General features: G+C 33.7%; 3 protein-coding genes across 3 annotated transcripts in view; all 3 read right to left on the reverse strand.

The window, feature by feature from the left end:
* Nucleotides 1-294: 294 nt before the first annotated feature.
* On the reverse strand, nt 295-4,937 carry LOC141835744 (putative glucomannan 4-beta-mannosyltransferase 9). Its single transcript, XM_074723116.1, has 9 exons — nt 4,583-4,937; nt 4,395-4,493; nt 3,739-3,991; nt 2,154-2,264; nt 1,896-2,032; nt 1,510-1,623; nt 1,213-1,412; nt 934-1,122; nt 295-853 (listed from the first exon to the last, which is right to left on the reverse strand). Exons 1-9 carry the CDS (start codon nt 4,895-4,897, stop codon nt 691-693), a joined length of 1,581 nt encoding a protein of 526 aa, XP_074579217.1. The 5' UTR covers nt 4,898-4,937; the 3' UTR covers nt 295-690.
* An 8,410-nt stretch (nt 4,938-13,347) lies between these two features.
* On the reverse strand, nt 13,348-16,975 carry LOC141836275 (heat stress transcription factor A-3-like). Its single transcript, XM_074723721.1, has 2 exons — nt 16,622-16,975; nt 13,348-14,518 (listed from the first exon to the last, which is right to left on the reverse strand). Exons 1-2 carry the CDS (start codon nt 16,943-16,945, stop codon nt 13,511-13,513), a joined length of 1,332 nt encoding a protein of 443 aa, XP_074579822.1. The 5' UTR covers nt 16,946-16,975; the 3' UTR covers nt 13,348-13,510.
* A 1,806-nt stretch (nt 16,976-18,781) lies between these two features.
* The window catches only part of LOC141836692 (1,4-alpha-glucan-branching enzyme 2-2, chloroplastic/amyloplastic-like), a 25,069-nt gene continuing 23,329 nt past the window's right edge, over nt 18,782-20,521 (reverse strand). The window contains exons 19-22 of the mRNA XM_074724200.1: nt 20,116-20,193; nt 19,369-19,524; nt 19,100-19,174; nt 18,782-19,022 (exon numbers count right to left, since the gene is read on the reverse strand). Of these exons, the coding sequence (XP_074580301.1) occupies nt 18,915-19,022; nt 19,100-19,174; nt 19,369-19,524; nt 20,116-20,193 (417 nt within the window). The 3' untranslated portion in view covers nt 18,782-18,914. The remainder of the gene's footprint in view (nt 19,023-19,099; nt 19,175-19,368; nt 19,525-20,115; nt 20,194-20,521) is intronic.

Consider the following 20,521-nt stretch of genomic DNA (forward strand, 5'->3'; position numbering starts at 1 on the left):
ACAACGCACACCCAATTCAAGATATAGACAAAAAATATAAATAGGGATGGAATTAAAATTTTCATATTAAAGAAATAAAAGATGTATGTTTGCGTTAAGGAAGGCAGACGATCATATAGACAACTAATAACAAATATTTGAGTAATTATATATAAAAATTTATTAATGCCAGCTAATACAAAATAACCAAGATATTGTCAAACTAGCTGCAAAATATGTAAGCATTGACACACACAAAAAGGATTTCATTTGTGAGAGAATACTATCTTGTAAGAATTATTACAGCATCTCCATATTTGAGGATAACAAAACACTTCAAAGCTAGTTGACATTTTTTTATTTTTTGGGGATTGTTTTGGATACAACATTTGCAAAGGAAATTCAATAATCATAAATAATATAAAATTGCTTACTTCCACACCTCACTAAGCTAAATCTTCTCTCTACTGAAGTTGGCCTTAGCTTCTATGCATTCTTCTATCTATTACCATTTGGTAGGCCATTATTTTTATACTGCCTCACTATTCACACAAGGCTCCTATCAGATAGAAGTATGCCTTCATGGATGATGAATTAATGGTTCCTTTCTTAAATGAATAGTTCAGACAGTAGTTGCTTGAGCTGATGCAAACCCAGTGATACTGGCATAATGTATATGAAAGCAGTCGGTAGTAGTTCGAGTTGCGATCATCAATATTGTGGAACGAAAGTGCCAACGTAGCCAAATCCGACGATTACGAAGGTGATTGCTTGAAGATAGAGGTAGATGTAGTAATGGTTTTTCCCATTGGCCAGGTCATAGCACCCACAGAAGAAGAGGTAGATTCCAGTACATAGCTCCATTAGATGTAATCTGTTATTGAGGACAAGAGGCTAAGTGAGCATATGAACTGAGTGAGTGCATACAGCAGGGAATAGATGAATTGTGATTACCTGTCAGCAATTCTAAGCCGTGGCTTCTTAGATGCTTTAGATTTTTTCATTATATCTCCTAGCTTCTCAGTGACCACCCATTCGTTGACTCTTCCTCCTGCTTCAAAGAGGCCACTTAAGGTTGCTTTTGTTCTATGCAGAGACATGACATTCTCAAAAAGGACCCAGAACATCAGCAAGTGAAAAGACCTGTGGCAATCGATCAAGTGATGGAACTTTATGATTTAGTCAAAGAGATGCCAAATTGCGTCTTCAAAACAGTATAGTGAAGATGCATACCTTGGTGTTCCAACAGCATTCAGCAGTGTAATGACTGAAGGAATGTACACTAAGCCCCACTTTGGAATTTCTACTTCGGGAACAAAGACAGTCATTGGGATAACAATGCAGTAAAATACGAAGGTCACAATATGACCTACAATCTTCCGGATGAAGAAAAAACTGTATATAACGTAGATCTTTGTCCAGAGAGTCACTTTCTGTATTTATAGAGAGACATTATTTTTTTTCTATTGTCAAAATTTGTAGAAAATTAAGTATTTTTCAATAGCAATATTGAAAGGCAACTGAACTGACCTTATTCTTGCAGATCTCCAACAACATTTTCCTGAACAAGTTTGCTGGGCCACAGGACCATCTGTGTTGCTGATGGCGGAAGGCCTTGAAGGTACTTGGTAGTTCACTTTTGACCTTCACATGTTTAATAAAACGCATGAAACGGATTAAGGTATCATCTAAATACTATATTTGACAAGTTCGTCTTAGCAAATTGCTTTAATCAAGTGAAAGCAACAGTATCTGCATCTTTCCTGGCATCGTCCAGTTGTTAAAAGGTGAAAAAGTAGATACTTTGCCACCAAAAGATCAGAGTGCAGCAATATTAAAAGATGGTGTTGATTTAGTTCATGCTTACTATCTCATTCAATATTTTACTAACTAATCTCAATAGTTAATGTATATACCTCGAGGTCTTTAAGGAATATATATTTCCATCCCTTGAGACTTGCTCGAATAGATAAATCCATGTCCTCTACAGTGGTTCGGTCCTTCCAACCTCCTGCCTCATTGATAGCTGAAATCCGCCACACCCCCGCAGTTCCTGTGGAAAAAAATCTGCTCAAGCCTTTGGAACCAACCTTTACCACTTGAACATGATCTCTAATCCTCTCCCGTAGCTTATTTCACAATTTTAATCAATTCGAGGTGCGTTTAGAACTAACCATTGAAGCCAAAGAAGCCATAGGTGGAGGATCCCACTTGCTGTTCAACAAAGAAGTGGTAATCCAAAGACATCTCCTGCATCCTTGTCATCATATTTTCATTCGCGTTCACTGCAGTAAATCAAATGCGTGCAAGGATGGTAAGCAATGTACTTTCAAAATAATTGTATTTTTCTAATCCAATTACTAACTTCTGGATGTGGAGGCATGATGCCATGTTTGATGTAGACTAGATTAGATGAATAAAATTGAGCAAAGAAGAAAAGAGGGAGTAAATTGCAGTGTCGGTGGGCATTAGTTAAGATGTCCTAGCAGTGAGTATATGTTGCACATGGGAAAAGCAGAAAGAGGAGGGAAGGTGAAACTTAAAGGTGATTTCGGCAGTACCAAAGCGAAAAGATAGGTTGGACTGTTACTTCTTTAACCTTCCTATCTAAAGCTGCGGGAATCAGAAGGCAGTTGTAGTTATCTAGCTGCTACATTTTGTAGTTTCCTCTTCTCACTAGGAGAAGAGCAACCAATGTCAGGAATTCTGAACAAGAAACAACAAATTTGAGAGGAAAGAACAGAAGACTGAAGAATTTATTAATCACAAGCTGTTGTCGCCGGAAATATAGGCATGTGATGTGTCAGTATCTCGCAGTACTAGAATCTTTTACCCTTTCTTAAGTAAAAAAGAATTCTAACTATGCTTGCACCACCCTTTGAAGTGTGTTCTACAACTTTTCATGTGATCTTGGATCTGTGGACCTTTGAAAGCATCAATGTACTATGATAGCCTAATAGGTGGTTTTGATTACTGAGCATTTAGATTTATAGTGTTTTAAATGTGAACCAATCTTGTGACAATGACAGTGATAAAATCAAGGCATGAAATGATCACTTGATCAGACCAAAAAAAGGTATGAATCTCACCAACTAAGTCTATTATGTAGGGCTTATGCTCTACTTTTTAGGTCCTTAAGCATCATGTGCTGTTAACAACATATGCCTCTAGGCCTCTACCACCCTCCCTTTCTACTCAGAAATACTCAAGTAAACAAAAGAAGAAGAAGAAGAAGACGAAAACATATGAAATTTCTCAAATTGTTTGTCAAAATTTGTTCCTATTGGTTATCCAATGGTGCTGCATAATCCAGTAGGACACACTGGACCACTGTGCCTAAGCCTGCCACATCCATGACTCTATGCTCCACATAATAATAATAATAATAGGTAAGATCACCGACAGAGTTGCTTGATCTGACTCCGAGCTACTCTGCCTCTCCTATAATTGACTACTCCAAAGGGACCACTTCCCAACCCTACTCCATGTCCCTGCCCATGGTCCTATCTTATCAGCTATAAGGCACAAATATGTACTTAGTTTCTTCTCCTCATACAGTAAAACACCAGTGTTTGTTTTCAGTTTTCACTGAATTGAGAACTCTGGCCAAACTTTTCTGGAACGATTTAAACTTCGGTAAGTTAATCTTTCAGACAAATAACTCTTTTGGCTTCATCTGGTAAGAGTGATTTTCTTATGTGCTGAAAAAAGATAACTTTTTTTTTTCTGAAGGGCGAGATAGAAGGGAAGGGATTGTACCGAAGGTCCAGCGGCCCTGGACGAGGGCGACCTTGGGGTTTTGGATGAGGAAGGGGATGGTGCGGAGGAGGAAGTCGGGCTCCGGCTGGAAGTCGGCGTCGAAGATGGCGACGTACTCACACTCCTTGACGTAGTTATGCTTGAGCCCGTGGCGGAGCGCGCCCGCCTTGTAACCCACCCTGTCGTCTCGGATCGCGTACTTTATGTTCACCCCCTTGTTCGCCCACTTCCGGCACTCGATCTGCACCAGCTCCTGCCATTGCAACCAATTATCCGAAATGCTGTCAGATCCATTGCAAATTCATGCCAAAGTTGTGGTTTTTTTTCTTGCAGCGCAGTGAGTATCGATCGATCTTTTTATTTTTATGAGAGTTTACAAATTACAGTAAGAAAATTAACCAGAGAAGCTAAATCGAGGATGAATTTCAATACGAAGCAAAATCCAAATCCCTGAAAAGAAATGCTTTTTCGCCAGTAATTGTCGGTGCCAATCCAGGAAAAGGTCAAATTGGCCAGAGGGATGCGTTTTTATTCGCCAAGAGGGAAAATAATTACAGGAGAGTTTCAAAAAAATACTCGTCGCCTTGTTATTGGATAGATCTAGTAATTTTTAAGGAATAAAAAAGGAATTTTGAAATATTAATTTGATCTCGTACCTTGATGGACTCATCCGTCGAATCGTCGAGCACTTGGACGATGATGCGATCCGAAGGCCACGAGAGTCCGCAGGCCGCTCCGATCGAGAGCTGGTAGACCTGGAAAAATCAACGAGATTCAAGAAGTGCGCGTTGCGGAAGTAACGGCGGAAATTTAGGGCGGGAATCCTAGGCGACCGACGGCGGACCTCTTTCTCGTTATACATTGGGATTTGGATGAGCACCATGGGATAGGCGGAAGTGCCGAGCTCGGCGTCGTCGCTAATCATCTCCCACTTGTATTGCGTTTCCGGCCGCCGGCCGAGGAGCCGTACGGCGCTGATCACGACGGCCATGTAGACCTTCTCGACGAAGAGCATCACCGACAGGCCCAGGCAGATGTACACCGCCAGCTGCAGCAGCGGCACGATCACCGGCGCCTTCACCTGCTGCCACGCCATCCACGTCTGGTCCCGCGCCTGGATCACGCCCGGGAACATCGCCGCCGCGGAAACCCTATCCATCTCGACCTCAAAAAGGGGGGGTTTTCGAGCAACAGAGCTAAAAATCCCAAAATGCAGCAAAGGGATGGGCGGGGGGCACGAACTCGTTGTTCAGCTGGAAAACTCTCACTCCCCCTCACCTGCTCCACACGCCATTAATAAGCGAAAAAGGACCTCCTTTCTCCTTTACAAAACCCACCAAAACCAACAGCGCAAACGGAAGAGGAAGCAGAACTCACCAGATGCAGAGAAGAGACAACGGAAAAGGAACACCGAAGCGGTTGCGCGATCCACGGATCCCCGGCCTTGTCCCTCTCTCTCTCTCTATCTCTCTCTCTTCCCCTTCCTCCTGAGCAATGCAAGCTCAGTGATGGCCGAGGGAGGGAGCAAGCGAGGAGCTTGGAGGGAGAGAAACCCCGGCGTCTGCCACAAGGGTTCATGAGCTCTGCCCTTAAATAAACGCTTTGTCTAACTGCAAATATAAAATTAATTAATAGATTTTTTTAAAAAAAAAGGAAAAGGAAAAAAAAGGAAAGAAATTAATATCCACCAAAATTCTAGTTCATAATTTTAAATTTATTACCACTTACTGCCCCTCGTTTCTAATATTTTTACCAAAATAAAATTATATTTCTTTTTATTTACCGAAATTTTTAACAAGTATTTCTTCTCGTAATTATAGACTTCCTTAAAACTCTTGTTTCCAAATATTTCAGAAGCTTTTTTTAAATGCCAACTAAATTATTTGAACTGACTTCCCATACATTTTCAAATAAAACAATGAGCACATTAAACATTTTGTGGGATTTCTGCTTCGAATAAAATGATTTTTTTAAAAAAATCAAATTATTTGAGTTAAAATAATTTTTTTTGTTATCAATTGAATTTAGCTTTGAAAATAATTATAAATAAATACTTGTAATTGTTATACTAAAATGAGAAAGAAAATAAAGGAAGAAATAAAACATTAATATTTCAATTTGTTAAACATGTAATAATAAGAAGAAGAAAATAAAGATATTACAATTTTTTATTTATTTATATTATTTTTCTCTTATTTAATATCATATTTAATATAATTAAATAAATAATAGGATAGAAATATGGAAGAAATCTAATCCTAACTTTTGACATTCCAACAAAAATACAAAGTTTATTTTTACAAATATATCTTTATTTGCAGAATTAAAGGATTAAAGTCTTTTTAATAGGATGAGGAAATAAAATAAAGTTATAAATAAAAATAGTTTTTTACAGTAAGGGAGTAAATAATTTTCATATCATAATTAAACTGTTTTTTAAATGAACGGATATCATTTTCCTCTCATTATTCAAAACAGTATCAAAATAATTAATTTAAACTAAAAATGAAAATAATTAGTCGATATCAATATATACATTCCATAAAAAATTGATTAACTGTAAAATAAATTGCATATTTGCTAATTGACAACTAGCAGTAGGTTCAACGACAACCTGTATAAAATTATTATACTGTAATATATAATAATACATCTAGATGAGTGACATTCGTATAAGGTGCACGAACTTTCTACGTTTCTTATTTATTCTAGTAGTCGATAAAAAATTTATATACATTTTTAAAATTAATCTTACAGTAAATTAAAAAAAAAATTATAAGCTGTAATATATAATAATATATTTAGATGAGTGGGTAGCTTATCATTTATTTTTGGCAAATAAATTTTCATATGAAATTAATTTTTCATAATTCAAACTTAACAATATTGGGAAAAAAATATTAAAAAGGCATCTTATTCAAAAATACTTTTATTTCATACTTTAAAAATAGTTTTGGCTAAAACTATTATTATATATAATAATTTTAATTAAAACGGCTGAAATAGTATTGAAATAAAGTATTTTTTAATAAAAAAATTAGGATAAATATTTTTTTTTAATTTTTTAAGCTTCTTATTGACGAGGACGAAAATGAGATACTTCCCGGCGCAAATCATGGCGCGTTGCTTCCTAATTTGACATTTTTTTTATTTTTATTTATTTTTTATTTTGTTTTTAGTGAATTTTTACTGTGACTTTTGACTCTTGGTTCGCTTCTATGCCAACAAAGCCTAGTCAAAGCAAACCAACATGTAGCTAGGCCCGGGCACATCGAATGTGTCCGCCGGGTCTTCGGGTTGGGTCAAGTCTAGCACGAGGAAGAAGAAAAAGAGTTTAAATTTAAAATTTTACGAGGTACACTACTACAAGAATACAATCTCTCTTTTGATCTCAACACGGTCATACATTCAAAGAGGTGCATTGGGAAAGACTTTCATCCGACTTTGGTTGGTCGTGATCTTATGGCCCCGAGCTCGATGTCTTTGGGGCGGTTACCTTATAGAGAGTTTGGCCGCAAACTCACAGTTAGTTTTTTTTTTTTTTTTTTTTTTTTTGCTTGTAATTTATTATATTGGTGGTGGTCCAAAGAGGGTTTATGAGCATCGTTGTTATTTATTTATTAATAGGACAATAATTGAAATTATTGTACCTTCATTCTTTATTTATTATATTTATTATGAATAGCACGCTACTTGCGTGCTCCCTATTAAAACTCTCTAATTGATATTTTTGTCTCATAATATAAATGGGATGATTATGAGATATAAAAAATAATTAATAATAAGGTTGAAATTTTCAGAGGATGTGAATTCAAACTTTCATCCTCTTATTTATTTATTTTAATTTTATCATTATACCACGCTCATAAAGACAGATATATATTTTTTTAATAATTTAAATATTTAATTTTATGAATTTAATCTTAAAAAATATCAATTTGATATATCAGGAAAATTTTTATTGATTATTAAAATAAGTTTAGAAAATATAAAATGAGTTGGTATTCACTCTTGTCTTAAGATGTACCTTTATTAAAGGGTTTATTAATTTTTGTATATTTTTTAAAAATAACTACAATTTAAATGAATCTTATGTCTGTATACGTATGGTCATTAGCACTCGACAAAATCAAGAAGGCTTATTTTTTATCAAAGAGTCATTATACTTTAATTTTTTTTATCAAAATAGCATCCTATTTCCCAACATAAAATGACATAATTATCCTCCAATATTATTTTTATTATTATTTCGTTTATATCTCCGTCTAAATTCTAAATCGGTCGAGCATGTTATAGTAACTATGAAATTATAACTATTGCACATGTTGTACAATTATGGTATCGTAGCTGCTATACAATTATAATAGTTTTAGCATTTATGAAATCGTAGCTATTACAACGGTAAAATAACCTAAGGATAGAAGGTAACATTTGATAAAACCATTAAAATTATTGGTTCAAATCCTAAAGTAGACCTTAAATAAAATCTTTTTGATATATGACAAAGGAGAAGAGGAAAACTTAAGTTAGAAAAATCTAGCACCTCTAAAGTCTAACTTAAGAGTATTGTCAAACATTAAAAAGGAAAAAAATTAGTGATGCAATTAGCCTCCAAGGGTTTCAATGTTTGATAATATACTTGTGTCTGGTTAAGGGTGATCAAGGATTGATCCAAACAGAATCTGATGTTTGGAAGTGAGTGAAGTCTAGTCAGGTTAAGATTAATCGGATAACTAGCAAGGATGAGAAGTCTATCAAGCGACTTGGAAGTCTATGTTGATCAGATGACTAGCAAGAATGAAAAATCTACTGAGTGATTTGGAAATTTAATTAGGTTAAGGGTGACCAGATGACTAGAAAGGATGAGAAGTCTACCAAATGATTTGAAAGTCCAAATAGATCAAAGGTGACTGAATGGACGGCAAGGATAAGTTTAAGTGAGTCAAGATGATCGGAGACTTGATAAAAGAAAAATCCTAAGAGAATATAGTAGGTCATATAAATTGCAGATTTAGGTTTTTCATGGTTGTATGCTTATATTGCAAAAATCTAGAGCTAGGGGCATGACAAAAAGCAGACGAAGACAACTGGATGCAGTCAAACTAAGTCTGGAGTACCGGACTTGACTTGCCACAAGGATTGATCAATAAACCATATCCACGCTGGTGCCCAAGATCAATAGACTGATCAAGGTTGACTAATCCCAAGATCGAAATATATATATATATATATAAGATTTAAAATTCATATTGATATACATTTACAAAATCACACATTTATTTTATTTTTTTAATTCCATGGGCTCTCTACTCAAGTTTGGAGTTAAGCAAACACACCCAATATAATAAGAATTACATTTTTTTTTTCAAATCTAATATAATTTTGTATTTTTTTTAAATATATAACAAAAACTTCTTCTCCTTTTCATTTATTTTTACTATATATATATATATAAAGAATATTATTAAGACAAAAATTAAAGTGGGTCCCGAATTAAATACTAAATATAAACATTTCATTGTTGTGGAGAAACAATGCACGAACGGTGTCCACTTTTGTCGGTGCGTCGTTGAGTGATAGAGGAAAAAGATGAAAACTAGAGATCCCGATAATAAAATTTATTTATTTTTAAATAAAGACTCAATTTACTAAATAAAAATTTTAATTATCATAATGAAAATTATACTTAACTTTAAAAAACTAAATAATCACTAGCTTGCAAATTATTTTATTAATTTTCCAATAAATCAAATTTAAGTTTTTATAATCCTGAATATATATATATATATATATATATATATTATTGTAGTCACTTTAATTTATTGTAGAGTTATAATAAATAAAGATTTCAAAGCTAATTTAAAATTTAAAAAGTAATTCAAGAGATGCAAAGATATTTTTTTAGGGTCTAATTTTAACTTGAATAAATAAATATACTTGTTGTTAAATAAATAAAATGATCGGAAATAAAATAAAATGAATAAATGGTTAATTTACAAGTTTGTATCAAAATTGTAAATAAATAGTTATTATTTTATTTTAACTCTCATTGAATAATTATGTTTTTAATCCCATTTTTCAGCATATATTACTATAATAGGGTAACTTAATATTTAATTCAATTTAACAATCAACAATAATTACTAATAAATATTCGATAAGTAGGCCCACGAACGTGGTACTGTAGTAAAATACTTAAGATCCCAAAATAGATAGATTGGATGGATTTGAATCAAATCGAAGCAAAGATATTAAAAAAATCTCAATTCTAATCAGATTCAAACTCGAACCAACTTGAAAACTATAAATTCAAACCTGTATCCGAATAATCAGATCAATCCAGATACCCAATCAACCTGATTTATTACATTTATAATCCGAACCACCAAATATATATCATTATTAATAATTAACATTTTTTTTTACTATTTTACTTAATATTTCTTCATTTCTATCTCAATTATTCATTGTTGTCGTATTCAAGCAGAATTTAATTTAATTCTAAAATAAATTTTCCATCCTAAATTCAAATCAATCCGAATCTAATCCAACTCAAAAAATATTTTTGAATTAGATTTCGAGTCCAATCTGATTTAGTCTGAATCTTAAAACTTCCAATCCTAATCTGATATTTTTTGAATCGACCCAAATAGTATTAATAGATCGGAATCATTTTTGACGCCCTTATCAATATCAATAAAAATGAATATTTTGCCCTCAAGCATGATTGTATTTGTGTTGATTACTTTGGAACAGATTTACTGAAGTGGACAAAGGTTGAATTTTAACTAAGTCGAAGTAATGTCCTCCTCCGTAATAACCAATTTACCTCTCACATTTGCTAAAATAAAAATAAATATTTTAGAAGGAGACAATATGCAAACCAAAAAAAAGATCGTCTATTTAGCAATGTCATCAATTTAGATTTCTATAATAATAATAATTCACCCCACAAATCGCATTCTCATTCCGGATTTCCGTCATGATTAACGTCTAACAAAATCAAACTTTAGAAAAAAAAAAAGAAAAGTCATAAATTAAATAAATCGAGTCACTAATTAAAAACCGCGTTTTTCGGAGTTAGAAAACACGGCGCTTTGCCTACCTTTTTGGCGGCGCCTCGCAGCCAATCTCGCTGTCTTTTTGTGTTCCTCCTCGAAGCCATGCTTGAAACGGTGGACGAAGACGTGTCGTATTCTATTTATTTAAATTATATTTAGTTACAAAAATGTTTTAAAAAATAAAATATTAATTAATTAATTACTTAATTAGAATGTAATAAAAGCTATGTAAATCGGCTCCTCAATTAATGGCGAGCAGTGGGATTGATGTGCGGGCATTATGCATGTAACCACGCACTCGGACAGCATTTCTTTGTCGAGGTCTAATTTTCTATGCGACAGAAGTGCATGCGACAAGGAGTTCATTTCCTCATTCATAAGCTTCACACTTTGGCTACGTTTGGTACGACGTAATGTAATCACGCTTGTAATGTAATCAAGTTTGTAATGTAATGTAATGTAATCTTGATTACATTACTATATTTGGTTTGATTACAAGAATGATTACATTACAGTGTTTGGTGTACATTATTTTCAGTAAGGAATCTAATTTTTATTATTATAAAATACCAATAATACCCTCATAATTTTTAAAATAAAATAAAAATAAATGTAATAATAAAGATTATTTTTATTATCTTTAAAATAAATTATTTTATTAATAGTTATTAATTATTAATTATTAATAATTACTAATTAAAATAAATTATTAATTATTAATAATTAATAATTACTAATTAAAATTAATTAATAATTTTTAATAATTAATAATTTATTATTAACTATTAATTTTTAAAATTAATTATTAATAATTAATTAATTATTTTTATTTTTAAAATAATTAATTAGTTTAAATAATAATTAATTAAAATTATAAAATAAAAATTATTAAAATAATTAATAAATATTTTATTAATTAATAATAATAATAAATAATTTTTATTTAAATTAATAATTATTATTATTAATAATTTTATTATTTTAATTATTTTATTAATACTTATTTTAATAATTAATAATTATTATTTTATTAATACTTTTATTAATTATTTTAATTAATTTTATTAATAATTAATAATTAATTAAAATTATAAAATAAAAATTATTAAAATAATTAATAAATATTTTATTAATTAATAATAATAGTAAATAATTTTTATTTAAATTATTAATAATAATTATTATTAATTTTATTATTTTAATTATTTTATTAATTATAATTATTAATACTTATTTTAATAATTAATAATTATTATTTTATTAATACTTTTATTAATTATTTTAATTAAGTTTATTAATAATTAATTATTAATTATAATTAATAAATTATTGATTTTATAAAATTATTAATTTTATTAATAAAGTGGAAGGGTATATTTGGTACGATAAAAATAGAATCTGTAATGTAATCGGATTACATACTATTTCCTTTGTAATCCAGATTACATATCTTGGCTCCTCTTTTGTAATCCAATTACATTACATTACAAGCTTAATTATATTACCAAACAAAGTAAATCATCTTGTAATGTAATCCTGATTACATTACAAGCCTGATTACCCCTTACCAAACATGTCCTTTGAGGGAAGTCAAGTTGGTTTAATAAAATAATCGAGTTAAATCAAGTAAAATAAATTGAAATGATTGTTCAAGTTTAATTTTGTTATGGTCGCGAGGAGCGGATCAAAGTTAGCTCAGTCGGATCGAGGTTAGTCAAGTCCGAGAATGGCTTATCGATCTCGGACTCAGTGTGATTCATAGAAGCCGAATCGAGCCGAATCCCTCGGCATACTGATCCCCTAGTCGAGTCGTGTGGTCCGAGTCGGGTGAGTCAGGTCGAGGATCTTGTGGAAGCTCTTCACAGCATGGATCCGAATCCTCCGAGTGGACTGAGTCAGCCCTGTAGGCCAATCCGAATCCCTGACACGGATCCTCCTTCCCGAGCCAAGTCGATGCCCTTCGATTTTCTTTGCCCTGTTCCTTAAAGACCACTCCTTCCACTGTACATTCCTGAAGGTCCCCTGACATCCCTATAACCAATCATGGTAATACTTTGACAGATATACGTAATATGACCTCTCAAATACAAGTTAACGATAGGACACATATTCTGACTATCTCATGCCCTCTGACAAGTCCATAACAATGATAGGACCTTCACCATACTCACGAGGGGACGTGACTCCCCAGACTCATATATAAGGTTGGTTCCGTAGATGAGGGAGGTACACATTCTCACCTTTTATGCTTTTCCTCTAACCTTTGCTCGTCATTTTTTCCTCCCTTACGAACTGACTTAAGCATCGGAGTGGTCGCGCCAGGACAACCCCTGACCTTCCTTCTCACGGTCGTTGTGATCGCAGGTTCGAGCCGCTTCACAATCTCCTCTTCACTTACCTTCATCCAAGTGTGGTGTTGAGAAGAGTCGGTGCATCCAGAAGCGGATCTCAACAGGAATAAATTTGATTTTCCTTATGTCATCAAGCTTGAACTCGATCCATTGTCAACATTAGTCGCGATTCATCAGCAATTCTTTTTTCCATTTTGATCAACAAAGTTGGCTGTACAAACTTCTAAAAAAAAGAATCAATCAAATGAAGAGAGCAAAAAACAATCATTGTTTCAAATGGACAATGAAAATTACATGACCATCCATCACACTAATCATATGGTGGAGCAATAAGGATCATATAGAAGAAGTGTCATGTTCCTATGGCTTTGTGTTTTCCGGATCATCTTTTGATGCTGCCAATCGATCTACAAAGCCGGCAATGTTTCCGTTGCCGAATCCCTGATTGAAAATCTGTAAATCAAGATCCCATGGTGTGTCGAATCGAGTGGCAGTATCAAACATGTTGTAATCTTGATCAGTGCCATACCATGATCTTGGCTCAGCTTCAGTGACTGCTTTCCACACTTCGTCTTCGTCGATAATGGCATTCGTAACCGAAAGATCTACTTCGGTGAATGATAAAAGATGATCAGAAACACTTGCGGCGGCGGGGGTATCAGGACTTGAACTGGCAAATTTGAATGGCACAATGTTGGTATCAAGAAACAGTGGAGCTAATGTGTCCTCTTGGAATGGATCCAGGCCTTCAATAAGACTTTTCCCGCTTGCTTGAAGTTCGAATTTTTCAATCGAATCAGACAAAATATTATCAGGATTTTCTTTGTTCGGCACATGTTCAGAGCTGTCCAATGTAGGAGGAGACGATGAAGCATCTGCGGTGCAATGTCTATTGCTCGCACCCGAATCCATGGATCCAATTGAAGCAGTGATGCTGGAGCCAGTGTGCTTAAGGAACTTTTTTCTCACCCTTGAAGGCGCGATACCGCTGTGTTCCTTTTGCTGTTTAAGATGGTCTAAGAATTCTGGGCTTCGGAGTACCTTTGCTAAGAAGGAGATCATCTGTTTCTGATTCATCTCTGCTGATTGCATTCTCTGATTCAGTGAATTCATCAGTTGAATTGTAGTCCGATTTTCGTGCTGCAAACTGGTGATCTCTTGCAGCAGTGCTCTCTTGTCATTCCTGAGCATGTCGATTTCACCAACCAATCTAGACTTCCCCATTTCCATTGATGAACCTATTTGAATGTGCAATTGGTGTGCCGGATACGACCTACGCCTGTTTATGTTTCTTAGCAAATATTTCTTTCCTTTCAAAAAGGATTCATTGGCAAACTCCCATCTGTCAGCATCAATCTTGCGGAAACCCTGAAGAAAAACATAAAAAAAAGGCTATTGGTCCCTTCTTGGAGTAAAATAATAAATTCGGAAAAGATGAATTAACATCGGGTTTAAGATACTAGCATTTAAACCCAACAAGAACTCGATACTGTGTGCAAATAAAATAGGACAGAGAACTAACTTATCGACCCAAGTGATTCAAATTCTTTCGAAAACAGTGCAGACAACCATTCTTTCTAATAGTAGCAATCAGACACAACAAAGAATCTGGTTTACCTCAAAACTAATTAAGTTGGCTTACTCATCAAATCATGTTTTCGATCCACTTCACGAAAACAGAAGCATAGATTTCTAGATTTCTGATACTAGTGAAGTGATTTTCTGGAATAACTTAGGCAAAAAAAAAAAAAAAAAAATACAGTAAAAATCACATCCAATAAAGAAACGAGAATACAAGAAAACTTATGAAGAACATGGAAGTAGTGTACAAGGAAGTTTGCCAAAGCTTTTGTAGTCCAAGTAATACCATATATTTAGTCTTAGACGTTACGTAAAATAATGTTTCCCTTAACCAATTATGCAAATTTATAACCATTGTTAGAGAATGGTCTCCTGTCACTATGAAGAGCTTACTTATTAGCGATCTTATAGAACTAATACACCTCACAGATTGTGAACAGAAGAGAGAACACTATTTTTTGTGCAGGAATATACGTGAGAGAGAAAGAGATTGTCAAGATGAAAAGGATGAGTTTACAGTTGGAAAAGAAGAGAAATTGAGATTTCAAAGGTAAAGTAGTATACAAGTTGTAGGACCATCAGACTAACGGTTGTGTGTACGATATGGAGAAATACATTCTGATTCATTGAAATCACATACTTTGTCCCAGAACTTTAAAAATTGTATGGGTATAATTGAAGAGATTTGTCTCCACTTTCTGGAATTTGCAGTTAGACCTAACATCACTTTTTCATTATTTGTATCAACCATAAATCAGTACTGCTTGGAAACTCCACAAGGTATTTACAACAACCACCGACGCAATAAGATCTAGGATTTATGTATTGATCATGAAACCGACATCCAACCAAGATGATTAAATCATACCCTCAAGTCCTAAGTAGCATACAAATCTGAACTTCAACCCTTTAGTAACAGCAGTCCCTGCTGATCTTAGATTGGCAAATCCACATTGTTGGCAAGTGACTTGTTTACTTCTTCACCAGACAAATTTTCAAACTATGGGAGAGTCATAAGAAGAGATACTTCATAGTATCTCCTTAATCACATCATTGATTTTTTTCCTCGTTCCATCACACGAAAGGCGAACCAATAACAGCTACTTCTACATGAAGACTAGATCAAAGAGATGATCTTTCATAGACCATGTGAAAACCCTTGAAGGAACTTGCTTCTAAATAACTTTGGAGGTAGCTAGAGAAGTATTAGATCATTAATATTGAAACAACATTGAATGATTGAAAAAAGATAAGACAAATTTTGCAGAATCAGCCCCATGTCTGAAGATGAATGAGTATTAAACGAAAACACACAAACAAACACAAAACACAAGCATAGTAGATGACAACACTAGCTACAAATAAACAGTTAATCTAATCTTCTATTGCAAGTATTTAGGCTTACCTCATGAGAAGATAAGCCACACTCCAAATTTCAGCCCATTTCTGGCGCCTCTTTTTAACATTTCAATCTCGTCGGCGCCGTAACAGATGTAATTTCTGATTGATTGTCTTATCAAGTACTACATAAGGATTACAGGAAGTGGAGAACACACTATCTGGTCATTGACAATTGCTACAATATAACCTAATTTAAGACTCCACTGAAGTTCCCATTGAATGGGTGCTGAAAGAAAGAACCAAGTTGCTCTTGCGGTTTCAATCAAACAAAAAAAAACTAAAAAGAATAATTGCAATCTTATTAGCCCTCTGCTAATAAAGGATACAATGTCATCTTATTAGCCCTCTGCAGCACGCATTCTACACAGCACCAATAAACATCATAGAAGAATACAAAAGGAACCACATTTCGGGAGAATTTACAACAGGAACGGAGGAGTAACATAGAAGGAGAATAAAAGAATACAGAAAAGAAGAATCGATACGCACATAAGTGTTGAGCTGGCGGACGAAGCTAGAGAAGTTGTTGTGCTTGAAGTGCCCGGGAAGGACGGTGCGGGCGAACTCGACGGGGTCCCACACCACGAAGCTCCGCCCGGCGGGGGCCCAGGAAAGGATGGCGTCGAAGGCGGGGTCGTCGACGAGTTCGTAAGTCTTGGATAGGAAAGGAGGAATCGGGGCGGCCCGCAGCGCCTCGAGAGGCTGAGGGATTCCCTCGAGAAGCGGGTCGTCGCTGCGAGGTTCCTTCTTTGGCCGTGCGCGCGGTGACTGGGAGGCGGCGGAAGCCGAGGACGCGGAGCTTCCAGAATCCATCGGAGGGAGATCGAATTCGGAAGAGGGAATGGCGGCAGGGGATGGAGTTGGAGTGGGCGCGCTGGTCGCCCCCTTTCCATATATACTCCTCGCCGGAAAAAATCATCGCCTATTCCACTCAGCGCACGGCACGTCACGAGGACCAACCGTTATAAGACACGTACGCAGAATTGCAAAGGGGCCCACGGGGATCTTGCAGCTGTGGTCGGCAGATATTTATTTTGTGTCTTGGCAACGAAGGAAGCGAGCAGTCGCCACTTGCCGGTCAGCGACGGGGGTATGGCGGTGAACGCTGTAATGGACCGTGGATATACCTGACGACTTTATTTGCTCATTTCGACCAGTTAATTCATTTTATTTTTAATTTATCATAATATAAAATTAATCTTATTTTGATATCAAATTGATAGATGAAATTATATGCGAAAAATTTAATTAAAAAAAAACTAAGAATGAAAATAAAATGATTAAAAAAAGTTTATAAAATTGATTAATCAAAATAAATTAATATAAAAAAAATATATTGACTCTTCGTATCATTAGATACTCTAGGTGAAAATTAAATCCTAAATATTTAAAAATATATTTTATTTTGTGCCATCGTATCAAATCCTCAAAGCTGATAATAACTTTCTAACAACTGTGCTAGACACTTTATATTAAATGGCCAGTTAACATAAATACTATACAATAAAGTTCATGATGGTGCACATAAATACCAGTATATTTTTAATTTCATTAATACTTTTAAAAAATTAATTGATGTATAAAAAAATAGCATTTATTAAAACTGTCATTATAGATATTATTTTTTAATTTTAAAAGTAATATTTTTTTTATTAAATATCATTATAAATACTTATAGTTAATTATATATTTTTAAAAGGACCGCTAAAATGACAATTACACCTTAACGCTATCTTAATCCCAGTAGCCACATCTCTGGGGGATGCTTGCACGAGTGCTGTAGCGTGTGGGGCAGTTGCATCATGCATACACATATCATGTTATATATATATATATATATTGGACCGTACTGATCTTGCATTTGATTGCTTATCTGTACAATTACACCTTAACGCTACCTTAACAAGTTGATTATAGAGCATTGAGTTATTAAAAAAAAAGTAAAATTTATAAAATTATATTAGAATAAACAAATAATCACTAACATCGTAAATATGCCTGTGAAACATAGTACATGCACTGGATTAGTAAAAGCTAAATGAAGGAGGGTTGTAATTTTCTATTTTTTGAGTACAAAAACCTTTTAAAAGGGATATGATTAGGCGTTGATCCTAATAACGGTGAAGAAAATTTTGTCCTCGTTTGTCGTTTCAAGTCAGTGGCTCTGTTTTGTTTATTTTTTTATTTTCTTTTTTACAAATTAAAAAAGATAAAATATTTGAGATATAATCAAAATTTGACATTCAAAATATATAAAACAAAATCCTAAAATTATAAGATAAAGATATTTGTATTGGTATAAAACTTTTTAAATAAAATTCAAAAATAAAATCATGAAGGCATGAATCCAAAATTGATAATATCGATTCCATCGGATTTAATAGTGGTATCAGAATGGATCCATGTGATAGAAGTTCCTAGTAAGAGGTCCGTTGGAACCGTTAAGAGGGTGGATCCATTGAAACCCAGACTAGTAAAAAATTCGTTGGGACTATTAAGGGGGGCACAATACATAGAAAAGATTTTAGGATTATAAAATAGAGAACTTGAAGTGGACAATATCATACTATTTTAAAAAAAAATATAGATTCCATCAAATCTAACATAAAAATAAAGACTTGAAAAAAAAAAGTTTAAATGGAAAGAGAATAGATTCCAAGACAAGCAAATAACTACAATGAGAACAAGAGGTTCCTATTAAATATCAGCCAACTTAGTAGATGCCCTTTTATGTACACAGGGAGGTGTAGGTGATGCAGGTATCCCACTTTGTGAAGTAACTTCATTGCCTAGCAATCTTCAATGAGTCCTCAACAAGAGCATAAACTACTACGGTTCTACTTGGTGCATAGACTAAGAAGGAACAAGGCCTGTTGTCATATGTACCTTCCTGCATATTCACAATGATAAGGTCATTTTAGAGATAAATACTAGAATCAAGAAGATATCCAATAAGCAAAGTCTTACATTAGCAAAGTGTTCTACTGTGTGATCAATTCGGTTGAATCCGCCAAATAGTTTTTCATCAGAATCCAAAACTACCTGAAACGAGTGTATACCAATACCAATGTGGCATTAAATCTATATGTTTGTGCAAATTAGGATAGATTGAAAAGATAATTGCTAAACTATTGAGGATTTAAACTCATATCATAAAGTGAATTTATTCGAGTTGCTCGACAGTTTGAATGTCATTCATATGTTAAATAAGTTAACAGTTGTTCGATTAAATTTACCTTGTATTTTCCAGGTTTTAAGCAACCAATGCGGTAGTTGAAATAGCTATTGGCCCAATGAAAATTGAAAACAAATACCAAATCTCCTCGTTCAAAAACAATCATCTTGTCTCCCTCATCTTTTCGGGAAATATATTGGTGCTCTGATGTCATGAACTGCAAAAACCATCCAATTAAAACTAACATTCAAATATAGAAAAAACATTGAACACAGTGATGAAAAAAGACCTTATGCAATAATTTGTTAGTTAATAAAACGTCTTTAATGTTTTTGGACCTTATACACGAAGGAACTATATACCTAGAGTTATTGGTCCCTTAATTTTGCCAATCACCTTGTGGAAATATATTCTCCCCTAGCTTTGATAAGATCTCAGTAGCCTCTAAGTCCATCAATTCGTCAAATAAAAAATCATTGTTAAAATATTCAGTTATCTTCTTTATTATACTCTTACTGCCCATAGTACTTGCAGGACTTTCTCTGTTAATGTCAGATATTGAACTATCAAACTCCTTTCCCTCTTTGTTTTATTTGCAACATTTTTTCATTTTAAGTAGCACAAATTTAAAATACAATATCTTTACTTTTTTGTCATTAAGAACATGAAAATGAGCATTTAGAAAAGTTGTATATCCCTTGCTATCCAAAAAATTACAAAATAAGCATATAGACATGCTTAAGATTTTATGCAACTGCTATCCAAACAATATCAAAAACTCGCTATGCTGATGAGCAAGTGTAAATACCTCATATTTCTCCTCAAGATGTTGCATTGCTTGATCAAATTCTTGCATTCCAAGATACCTGAGATACTCTGCATCACCCTGACATTACGAAAAGTAGTTTGCTTAGTATTTATATGCAAATATCCTAAGATAACTTTCTATTACATACTTGACCAAACATACAAAATCAACCTTAAGAGTTCATGTATATAAAATCTGCATTAATATTGTTAGAGGTATGAGATAAATAGAGTTATCAACCTAGTAAATTTTGTTCCATATTAATATAAATAATTTTGGTATCATCATGAGATATTGTATTTTTCCACCATAAATTCTTCAAGGTATTTGAGCCCCCTTTCTATGGTTAAGAGTATTTTTTCCCACAACTGTTCAGGTTTTACAATGAGTCTATATATACTCATGT

This window comes from Curcuma longa, chromosome 10 (assembly GCF_044706935.1).
Source record: "Curcuma longa cultivar G26 ecotype Majalengka, Jawa Barat chromosome 10, ITB_CL_G26_1.1, whole genome shotgun sequence".
Lineage (NCBI taxonomy): Eukaryota > Viridiplantae > Streptophyta > Magnoliopsida > Zingiberales > Zingiberaceae > Curcuma > Curcuma longa.